We start from the raw sequence: 11,315 nt of genomic DNA on the forward strand, positions 1-11,315 counted from the left end.
AGCCAGAAGCAAGCTGAAAATGTTACTTCGGGCTGCTCTAGAGTTGCTGCTGACAGCCCCCCCCCCGGGGGGGACGTTGCATCACTTCCCAGGAGACGCAGGCACATGGCGCATGCAAGGTGGCTCCATTTGATAAAGGGCAGAGAGAACAAGTCGTTCCACACCTCAGCAGAGCAATAACCCAGGAGACCATTCAAAGGCCCTCAGCGACAAGCGTGGCAGATGAAGACAGAAGAACTGATGGGGGGGGGGGAGGCTGTACAATCACGGCTACTCTTCCTGCTAGCCCCAAGACCACACAGGGAGTTCCCAGCACCCTGAGTCTTTTCTGGTAAGTGCCTTTTCTGCTACCTGCTGAAGAGGCAAACCCACTGTTCAGCTTGCCTCTTAGGCAGTACAATGATGCAGGGGAAACACAAGGGAAGTGCCCCCCCCCGTTTGTGGATAGGTGCGTGCTCCTATCTCCCTCCCCCCCATCTATAATAGATTTCCCTGCATCATTTGGCAGCCATAAAAGGCAAACGGGGAAAGTCTGGTTTTAATTCAGAATCCTTTTGAGCATCTTCAAGGGAGAAGGAAAGAATTTTAACAAAAGAAGAAAGAAAAGAGAACTGCGGTTCTCCATATGAAAAGGCTTGGGAATTACTGATGTCACGGCCTTTACAGATGCCACGGACCACTGAATAGCGAAATGTGTGAGGTGTAGTGGTTCAGCCTGTCCGACTAGGATCTGGGAAACCCAGGTTCAAATCCACACTCACACCATGGAAGCTCACTGGGTGACCTTGGGCCAGTCACACTCTCTCAGCCTCACCTACCTCACACGGTTGTTGTGAGGAGATAAAAAGGCCAGGGTATAAACAAGAAAGTGAAAAAATAAATAAGTGGGTTCTAGATCAAACCAAGGCTGAATTCTCCCTAGAAGGCAACAAACAAATTGAAGGCAGCAGAAAAAGAGGAAGACCCAACATGAGATGGCCTGACTCATTCAAGGAAGGCACCGGCCTCAGTTCGCAAGGCTGTTAACGATAAGGACATCTGGCAGGGCATCAGAACTCAGAAGAGACTTGAGGGCCCATATCTCACACACGGCCTTGGTGGATCCCACCCAAAAACTTGGCCTCTTTACTTTAAAGAGAAACGGTTCAAGAAACCCGCAATATACAAATGTTTGGGTGAGTGGGGCCCAAATTATGTGCCAGAGCATAAGCCACTGGTAGGTTTGAACCCTCAGTAACTTCAACGACTAACCTCAGCTGCTAACCACGTAACCCCAGGCAGAGTGACTCCATTGATTTCAATGGGCTGAAACCGAAGTAGCCCTACTTCGGAAATCGCAATGTAAACTAGACTTCTCGGCTTGCCTCTGGCTCAGCTGCACAAACCAACAGGGAGCCCCAACCTATTCAAGCTGGAGGGGGGTCAGAGACCACTCTCACCGGAGGCTCCATGCAGATCAACAATGTGAAGAAGCTTCGGTCCCCCCCACACACGATTCAAACGTGGCACCCTGTTTAAAAGCAGTTGCTCACAAAGGCCCCTAAAGGCAGCTATACAGACTCACAAAATATAATAAATGCATTCATAAATATGCAGTACAGCAAAGATCACTCGCCCCCAAAGCAGGAAGCACACCCTCCGAGGGTGTCAGACCTCCCTCGCAACTCCTAAAAGGCTAAGAAAGAACACGAAAGAAACCCTGACTCAGACTAGAGGGGTAACCGGCTTTCAGCTCTGGGTAGCAAAAATAAAGAGTGCCCCGGCCCCTTAAAGGTGAAGGCCCGCCAACTCCCTGGGGCCGGTGTCCTTGGGAAGGAGGTGACTATCCACACCTGGGGGTGGGGAACTGGCCTGTGGCACTGACCTGTAGCAGATGTGGCCCAAATGAGAGAAGAAGGGCTCAGGCAGGGAGGAGAGACCTGTGGCCCCTTGGAGAGGAACAGAACCACCAGCGCGCTCCAATAAATGTCTTCCTCTCGAAGGGGCCTACAGGGCTCTCCTCTTCTCTTTTTCGGGCCACATTTGCTACAGTTCGGTGCCGCAAGCCAGTTTCCCCTGGAAGTCAGTATTCACCTCCTGCCCAAGGACACCGGCCCCAGGGAGTTGGCAGCAGGGAGGGATTTCCCGCCCCCTCCCCCGATGCACCCCTCAAGAATGTGTGGGGCGTGGAGCTCCGGCGCTCGGAACAATCCAAGAGGATCCCCTCCCTCCTCCACCCACCCGGTTCGCAGTTCAAAAGGTCACCCGCAGCCTGGCCCTCTCTTCCTCCCTCTCACTTCCCCTCCTAACAGCTGATAGGTCAGATGGGCAGGAAACAGCTACCGGATACAAGGCAGCCCACTGTTCTAAAGGGCCGGGCGGGCCCATCAAAAGCTGCTCCCCCCCGGATCCCTGGCTAGGGCGGAAGTCAAGGGAGGGTGCCAAAGGAGAACGCGGGTGACTGGGAGGAGGAGGAGGGAGAAGCCCCGCATCAATGGATCCCCCCTCCCCAGTACAATCAACGCAAGGAGTAATAGTTTAAAGGACAATAGGGAAGTCCCGCAATAAAATACTGGGGGGGGGCATCAACGTAGCGCCCCCCCCCAATCTCTAAGGCTGCCAGCTCCGGGTGGAGAAATACCTGAAGATTTTTGGGATAGAGTCTGGGGAGGGACCTCAACAGCACTCAGTGCCAGAGAGTCCACTCACTCTCCACAGCTGCCATTTTCTCCAGGGGAACTGATCGCTGTCGCCTGGAGATCAGTTATAATACCGGGAGATCTCCAGGCCCCGCCTGGATGTTGCCAACCTTGCCGGTCTCCCACCTCAAGGCAACCTATTTTTTTTTTAAAGGGAATTGTAAAAAGCAAGCCAAAGCGCATGCCCGGGAGCAGAGGTAGCCAAGGGGGAAGCGAAAGATTCTGTATTAAGTAACGACGCGTGGCTCTAGCAACGTGCTCGGCGCTGCCTACAGCCTGGAAGAGATCCCCCCCCTCGATTCTATATGAGCACCACGAAGAAGGGGGTCCCCCTCACCTCCTTCCAGAGAGAGGGGGTCGGAGCCCACGATAGCCGCGACCCCCTCGCTGTGCCAGGCGAGCACGTGGGCAGAAGCACCCGAGGTGTCCCGGGCCACGATTCCAGCAGGGGGACAGAAATCAGCTCGGACGCCTAACCGGGCGAATTTGAAGTCCTGCGCCCCGCGGAGGATCCAAAAGCCAGCCAGTCTTTGGCTTTAATTGCATTGGGGGGTGGGAGAGAGTTTGTGGTTTGGCCCCAAAGGCACCCCAAATAGGCTCCAGGAGCGGGGTGTTCCCCATGCGGCTGAAAGCCGGCCAGGTCCCCCCGCTCCCACCCCCCACCCCTCCGCGCGGGGCGCCCGCCCTCACCTTTCAGCAGGCAGATGTCGGCGTGCTCGGCATCCCGGCGCAGCGCCCGCACCACCAGCGCCACGGTGCTGTCCTCCCGCAGGCCTTCCGCCCGGGCGCTCCGCTCGTCGTACACCACCACGGCGGCGTAGAGGCCGGAGCGGAGGCGGGCGCGCACCTCGTCCTCGGCCGGCAGGATCTGCTCCAGGCTGACCGAGCCCTTGGCCCGCCGCCGGACGATGGTGTTGCAGCGCACGTTGAGCGCCCCGCGGATGTAGCCGGCGCTGTGAGCCAGGAAAGGCCTGCAGTCCAGGAGGAGGCACTTGCCGCCGCCACCCCCGGCCGCGCCGCAGTCGTCCCGCAGGGGCAGCAGGCGCTGGAGCACGCTGCAGTCCATCTCCCGCACCTCCGCCATGGGCGCCGCGTAGACTCGGCCGGGGCTTAGCGCGTAGACTCGGCCGGGGCTGGGACGCTGCGCCGGCTGCTTCGCCACACTCATGAATGAGGAGACCGCCGCTGCCCCGGCGCGTTCCGAGCCGAGGAGGAGCCGCTTTACTACCCGGCTCCGCCCACCTCTCGCTCTGGGCGGCCTGCTCGCCTCCGCCTCCCCCCCTCGCCGCCGGCCTCCATTCTTGACTTCTCTGCCCGTGAATGGGGGAATGGAACGCGCCGCTGACGTCACAAGGGGAGAAATGTAAACAGGGCGGCCCGGCGCTTCTGCTCGCCTTCATTCATAAAAAAAAAAAGAGGAAAAAGAACGCGACGGAGCTGGCTGGGGGTCATTCATTTAAAAAAAAAAAGGGAGAGGGGACGGAGGCACGAAACGTGCTGTCTGCCTTCGCAGGCTTTGTGGAGGGATCTGCCAAAGGCGTGTCTGTAGCTGCCGCTCGAGTACTCGGAACCAACTTTCTGTTTTCATTCGGGAGCTTTTCTAATCGATTAACGGGCATGAGACACGTTTCCCAACCGGGTGTGTCTCATTCAACCGTTACATAAAATGTGCGCCCCGTATGTATTTCGTTCGTGCTTACGGTGCCACTAGACTTAAGCTTATGGGTGTGCACTTTTAAAAAAATAACCCTTAAGGATAAATCTAAAACTATTATGTGTGAGAAGGCCCAGGTAGGGCTGGACTCCCGAGGCGGAAATCTGGAGCTCCAACTCACCCCTTTTCTCCCAAAACCAGGCCTTAAACCTTCCCCTGCCCTCCCCCCCCCCTTTTAATAGCCACAGGAGAGTCACTATTTGCCCCCTTGGAGAAATTCAGTGTCAATAGATAGCTACATGTAAGGTGAGTAGCAACTCCCCGGGATTGCTTGAGGGCAAGAAAATGGCCTGGGGGGGTTTAAGGCCTGTCTGTACAGGGCCTAGGGGCACCTCTGGAAAGCAGGGGCCCGTCGGGGTCTTCAAGCAGCCTCAAAGCAACCAGGGGAACGGCTATTTAAAAAGCAAGCACAGCTCTTTTGAGCTCAAAGTGCCTCTACAGGAAATGCTGCTTCCTCCCCCCGCCCAGCTCTTTTCGGAAATGGCTCCTTCCTTCCCCAGCTCTTTTCTGTGCCGAAACCGCACTGAAGGTTGTTACCACTTGTGCTCCCTTTCCCATGTATCCTTAGACACTTGTGGACTCTTAACTTGGGTTCGGGACACTCACCCAGAACCACAGCCATGGAAACTCAGTGTCGGGAGGGGGAGGCTTCTTCCCACTTCTCCACAGCCTGGTCTTGGAAAACTGACACCCTTGCCGACTAGTGAAGGGGAGCAAAATGTGAGGTTTAAGGCTCTTTAGCTAGATAGGATGCAAGCCAGCTCCAAGGGCTTCTGCAAGGGCTTCTGACAGGCGACCAGTAACCAAGAAACAACCAGTGTTCCCTCTAAGCTGACTTTGCGTGAGCTAGCTCACAGTTTTTTAGCCTCACACATTTTTGCCTTAGCTCAGGAAGGGACGGCTCCAGAGCAAACTAATTGATGCAGTAGCCAAATTGCTCGCTCACATCTCTAATGCCAGTAGCTCACAAAGTAGAATTTTTTGCTCACGAGACTCCACAGCTTAGAGGGAGCATTGGAAATAACCAGATCTTTTCCAAAGGAAGGCTGAGAACTGAGGGAACGAGAGGGGAACAGGATTTGAAAAGGTGCTGGGGCATAAGAGCGGTGGAACTGTCGTGTTTGGAAAGAGGGGCATATGGAGAGTTACATGAGAGGAGAGAAAGAAGCGAAAGGGAACCCAGCTGCTGGCTGAGTGAGAACTCTGCCCTGGGGGATGGTCACCAGGAGGAGGGGGGTTTAAGTAAGGGTAAAGGAGAGTTGTTAAGAGAAAAGGAATCAACAAGAAGAGGAGTTTCCCTATCCTCAGTCTGCTGAGCTGAGGATATACTGGGTGTTTGGATGATCCAGAGGCTGAGATAGGGTTGCCAGCTCTGGGTTGGGAAACACCTGGAGACTTTGGGGGTGGAGCCTGAGAAAAGCAGGGTTTGGGGAAGGGAGGGGCTTCAGTTGCGTATAATCCCATAGAGCCTGCCTTCCAAGGTGGCCAGTTTCTCCAGGTGAACTGATCTCTGTTGCTTGGGCACCAGTTGTAATCCCGGGAGATGCCAGCTACCACCTGGAGATTACACTACACAAGGATTATTACTGTGATAAGTGTGCTAAACGAAATAATACAGCCCTGCAAATATCAGAAAATAAATAAATTAAAGTGATATGCTTTTTTTACACAAATACAGTCAGTTTCAAATAAACAGAAGTGGTTTTTAACGAAGCAAATGATGTTAACGACGTGCTCCGGAATGTCCTGTGTTGTTTCAACGTTCCTTCTTCTGAACAAGTGCTGCGGACCTCTTGGGTGGCAAGGAAATGTCCCAAAGTCCCAGAGACTGAAAAGAGGATTTGGCAGTCTCTGTATAGGCAGAGAGGATGTGATGACACAATTCTGGCTGGCAAATCAGCAGCAATAGTTATTGGAGCCAGCACAAAGGAAGACCAAAGAAACACTTGAACAAAGTTTGATTCCAGGGGGCACCTTTAAGACCAACAAAGTTTTATTCAAGGTATAAACGTTTGTGTGCACGCACACTTCTTCAGATATCAGAAGAACATATCTGAAGAAGTGTGCATGCACTTGAAAACTTATAGAAAGGTGCCACTGGACTCAAACTTTGCCCAGTTGCTTCAGACCAACATGGCTACCCACCTGAATCAAAGACATTAATTGTAAAGTCCAGGAATTCAGGGCGAGTTTCAGGATGAGAATCTAGTAGTGGTTAGGAGTGCAGACTCTAATCTGGGAGAACCAGGTGATTCCTCACTTCTTCACGTGCAGCTGCTTGTCTGACCTTGGGTCAGTCACAAGTTCTCTCAGAGCTGTTCTCTCAAGAGCAGTCCTAGAAAGAGCTCTCTCAGTCCGACCTACCTCACAGGGTGTCTGTGGTGGGGAAGGGAAAGGAGACTGTAAGCCTTCAGGTAGTGAAGGGCAGGGTAGAAATCCAATCTCCTCCTCTTCCTCCTCCTCCTCCTGATTTCTTGGCTCTGACTTAATGGGGGGGGGGGCTTTCCAGAAGACCACCAAATGGTTATTGCATCCCAACAGGGTGGACCAAAGAGCTGGCAGGGTAGAGGCTTCACCCATGCCTGAGGAAGGCTGATCGGATCCATCCGGCAGGGTCAGTAAAAGGTATTCAAGCCCACCTGGCTGCTTGATAGGAATCAGATTTTGCACTCAGGAGGGTTTGCCTTTGCTGATGAAATGACACTGGTAGACCTGGGTGGGTCCCTGCCTTTGCAAGCCCCCCATGGCAATGGGTAAGCATGCAGATATCCCTTCGGTGACTCAGTCCCCCACCCAGACCGATTTCACACAAGAGCTGCGCTGCGGTCGTGCGGTCGTGCCTCCCTTTGCCCCGCTTTTGTTGGTCAATTTCCCACTCGAAGCCACGTGGCCGCATTTTGACCCGCGGCTTTGCCCGATTTTCCCCACGGTTTCGTGATCCTGGAGGGGAAGCAAGTAGGTTTCAAACCTCAGCTGATCCCTGTTAAGGCCCAGAGACACCCCCCCCCCCCGTGTGTTTGTTTTCTCCGGAGGTCTCCAGGCTGCCTCAGCATGCCCTAAGAAGGATCAGCTAAAATTTGAGCCTTGGAACGGATTAATCGATACTTCCGGCTCCTGCCGCAAAGCTCTTTGGCTAATGTGATTCACACGGCCTGCGTCCCATAACAGGATGCCTCATGCTTCCCCATCCAATTTTTGAGACCGTAATTCCACTTTAAAAGCTTTCACTGGGCCTCTTGCAGGAAAGAGGGCTTGAATCTCATGACTGTGCAAAAGCCAAAGTTGGTAAAATTTAGAGTTGCCAGCTCTGGGTTGGAAAATACCTGGAGACTTTAGGGGTGGATCTGGGAGATGGAGGCGGGTTGGGGAGGGGAGGGGCCTCAGCATGGTACGATGTCATAAGAGTCCACCCCTCAAAGCAGCCATTTTCTCCAGGGTGTCAGCTGGAGATCAGTTGTAACAGTGGGAGATCCCCAGGCCCCACCTGGAGGCTGGCAACCAGTGTTCCCTCTAAGCTGAGTTAGTGTGAGCTAGCTCACAGTTGTTTAGCCTCCAGCTCACAGAGTGTTGTCTTAGCTCAGCCAAATTGCTTGCTCACAACTTTAATGCCAGTACCTCACAAAGCAGAATTTTTGCTCACAAGTTTCCACAGCTTAGAGGGAGCATTGCTGGCAACCCTAGTAAAATGGCCTCCTCAGCCATTTGGAGACCTGAGAGGGGTAGGCGGGGCTCCTTTGGCTGGATCTTGACTGGGTGAGTCTCTTTGCTAGAAACCACCCGCTAAGGGCATGATCCAGCCAAAGCCTTTTTAAGTGCAATTGGCTTCACAGGCAGAGTGACCTGACCGTTTACATTCTTCTTGAGATCAGTGGGTTGTAAAAATGTCCAGCAGCGGCTAGATCGTGCCTCACACTGAGAGCCAGTGTGGTGTAGTGGTTAAGAACGCCGGACTAGTATCTGGAAGACCCAGGTTCGAATCCCTGCTTGTGCCAAGGAAGCTCGCTGGGTGACTTTGGGCCAGTCACACTCTCTCAGCCTGACCTACCTCACAGGGTTGTTGTGAGGATAAAATGGAGGAGAGGAGAGTGATGCGTAAGCCATTTGGGGAGGAATGTGGGGGATGGATGGATGAATGAATGAATGGGCTTCAACACACTAGAGATCACCAGCAGCAGCACAGTGCAATGGCAAGCGTTCTGGAGCAAGATCTGGGAGAGCCGAGTTCGAATCTTCCACGAAGCTTGGTAGGTGTCCTTGGGCCTTTCATTCTCCCTTGGAAGGATGAGGAGACAGCAGGGATGAGTGGGGAGCTCCCTTTGCTCTACTTTTGGCGGCAGGAAGTTCCCCCATTTCCCCTTCAGTCTCCCTGCCAAAGGAGAAGGCAGGCTTTTGGAGAGCTCTGAGTGCTTTTGGTCCCAGAGCTCCCTTTTGTAGTCCTTGGTAAAGCCATTAAGGCAACACTTTGGCTCACGGGAGCGATGGATGGATGAATGAATGAATGGGCTTCAACACACTAGAGATCACCAGCAGCAGCACAGTGCAATGGCAAGCGTTCTGGAGCAAGATCTGGGAGAGCCGAGTTCGAATCTTCCACGAAGCTTGGTAGGTGTCCTTGGGCCTTTCATTCTCCCTTGGAAGGATGAGCAGACAGGGATGAGTGGGGAGCTCCCTTCGCTCCACTTTTGGCGGCAGGAAGTCCCCCCATCTCCCCTTCAGTCTCCCCTTCCTGCCAACGGAGAAGGCAGGCTTTTGGAGAGGTCTGAGTGCTTTTGGTCCCAGAGCTCCCTTTTGTAGGCCAGCGTCTTGATTTACAGCCTTTGCCCTTGTCTTCAGCAATCCCCCTATTTGGTAAAGCCATTAAGGCAACACTTTGGCTCAGGGGAGCCCAGGGGACTTGCAGCTTCGCAGCACTGTGTGGAAACAGCAGGGGAGCCAGGGAACGGAGGAGCCTCCAGGGGGATCTTCTGCCTGCGGAGCCCCAGGTGGTATTGTGTGCCCAGCCGAGCTCTGAGGGCCCTGAATCTATTGGGACATTGAGTTCTTCCCAGATCGTTCTCCTCTTTCCCCTCCTCCTCTGCAAGCAGGCAGTCAAGGGGTGAGGTGGTGGTATGCCGTGCCAGAGGCGTGGCATGCTGTCTTCCCACCAGAATGTGACCACACCTTTCTCCCCTGCACTAGGGTTGAGCAAGGGGACAAGAGAACTGGCAAAGGAGAGCCCTGACCTACTCTCCCGAGGGATTCCCACAGTGGCTGCCATCTTTTATAGAAGGGATTGCAGCTGCCACAACACAAGTGCCAGCTCCCCACCACCACCACCTTTTTTCACCACCCCCCTACAGCGGCAACCCAGTAGAACTAAGCAGCACAAAGAAGAAGAGGAGGAGGAGGAGGAGACTGGATGTATACGCTGCCCTTCACTACCCAAAGAAGTCTCAGAGCAGCTTACAACTCCTCTCCCTTTCTCTCCCCACAACAGACACCCTGTCAGGTAGGTGGGACTGAGACAGCTCTCTCGCGAACTGCCCTGGAGAGAATAGCTCTGAGAGAACTTGTGACTGACCCAAGGTCACACAGCAGGCTGCACGTGGAGGAGTGGGGAATCAAACCCGTTTCTCCCAAATTAGAATCCGCACCCTTTAACCACTATGCCAAACTGGCTCTCTTTAGAGTCAGAGGGGGACAGGATCCACCCAAGGTCCTCACCTAGCCTGCAAGAAAGCAAGCCTTGACCTTTACACGTGGCTCATGAGTAGACCTTTGCACATTCCTCACAAGCAGACCATTCACCAAATTTGGATAATTCCTTGGCTGTCTCTGAACGTGACCCTGACCTGCCTGAAAAGGAGGGAGGTCAGATCAGGGATGAAGGTCACTCCCCCCCCCAAGCCCAAGAGGCCTTTTGCCATGGAGGCCCTTCCTTCATCCTTTGCCCCTGCTCCAAATTTCCTGAAATGATTGACTCCTGCGGTGAGGAAGGAGATCCTTCCACTCAGAGAGTGATGAGGAGGGTATGGCCGGCTCCGGCAGCCCTTCCCTACGATCTCTGGCCGGGTCCTGAGAGACTAAGAGGGGAATCGTCTTCCCTCCAGGTTCCAGGCTGCTCAAGCTCAGAAGTGCCATGCCTCCTCAGCTTCAGCAGATGCCGGAGGTGGATGCTCCCGCGGCCAATATGGCGTCCGGATTGGACCATCCCACGGAGGGGCACTTGAGGTGGTTGCAGACAACAGGAGTGACACAGCCCTGCACAGAGCCCCTGAGGCCAGGGCTCTCTCGACCCAGGCTTCTGTCTATGTCGTCCCTTTGGCTTTTTAGCCCATCCAGGGCTCTTTTTGTAGAAAAAGCCCAGCAGGAACTCATTAGCATAATAGGCCACACCCAACAGCAAAAACTCATTAGCATATTAGGCCACAGCCTGACAGCGCCGCTCATTAGCACATTAGGCCACACCCCCATGTTACCAGAAGTGTGGTCATCCAGCCACACCCACCTTTCCCTTCTTATTCTGTTTACCTTGTTTGTTGTCAAAACCCAGGGCTTTTTTTGGAGCAGGAACTCCTTTGCATGTTAGGCCACACACCCCTAATGGAGCCAATCCTAATGAGTTTCTGCTATTGGGTGTGGCCTATTATGCTAATAAGTTCCTGCTGGGCATGGCCAACTCGGGAGCCAGCCGGAACTCGGTTCCTGTGCGTTCCTGCCCAAAAATAGCCCTGGGCCCATCTATCATTCCTTTGGCTGTGCAAGATGCAGAGAAAGTTCTCTGATGCCCCCCCCCATTTGACCTCCTACCTCCTGAGGTCAGAGAAGACGAAGAAGAAGAAGAAGAGGTTGGATGTATACCCCGCCCTTCACTACCCGAAGGTGTCTCAGAGCGGCTTACAAACTCCTTTCCCACAACAGACACCCTGTGAGGGAGGTGGGGC

The 11,315-nt window shown here is 53.9% G+C and overlaps 1 protein-coding gene across 1 annotated transcript in view; it reads right to left on the reverse strand.

Moving 5' to 3' along the window:
• The window catches only part of DUSP4 (dual specificity phosphatase 4), a 15,031-nt gene extending 11,140 nt beyond the window's left edge, over nt 1-3,891 (reverse strand). The window contains exon 1 of the mRNA XM_015425703.1: nt 3,369-3,891. Coding sequence (XP_015281189.1) covers nt 3,369-3,846 — 478 coding nt within the window. The 5' untranslated portion in view covers nt 3,847-3,891. The remainder of the gene's footprint in view (nt 1-3,368) is intronic.
• Nucleotides 3,892-11,315: the final 7,424 nt, after the last annotated feature.

The sequence above is a fragment of the Gekko japonicus genome, unplaced genomic scaffold (genome assembly GCF_001447785.1).
Source record: "Gekko japonicus isolate JY-2015 unplaced genomic scaffold, Gekko_japonicus_V1.1 scaffold1416, whole genome shotgun sequence".
Classification (NCBI taxonomy): Eukaryota; Metazoa; Chordata; class Lepidosauria; order Squamata; family Gekkonidae; genus Gekko; species Gekko japonicus.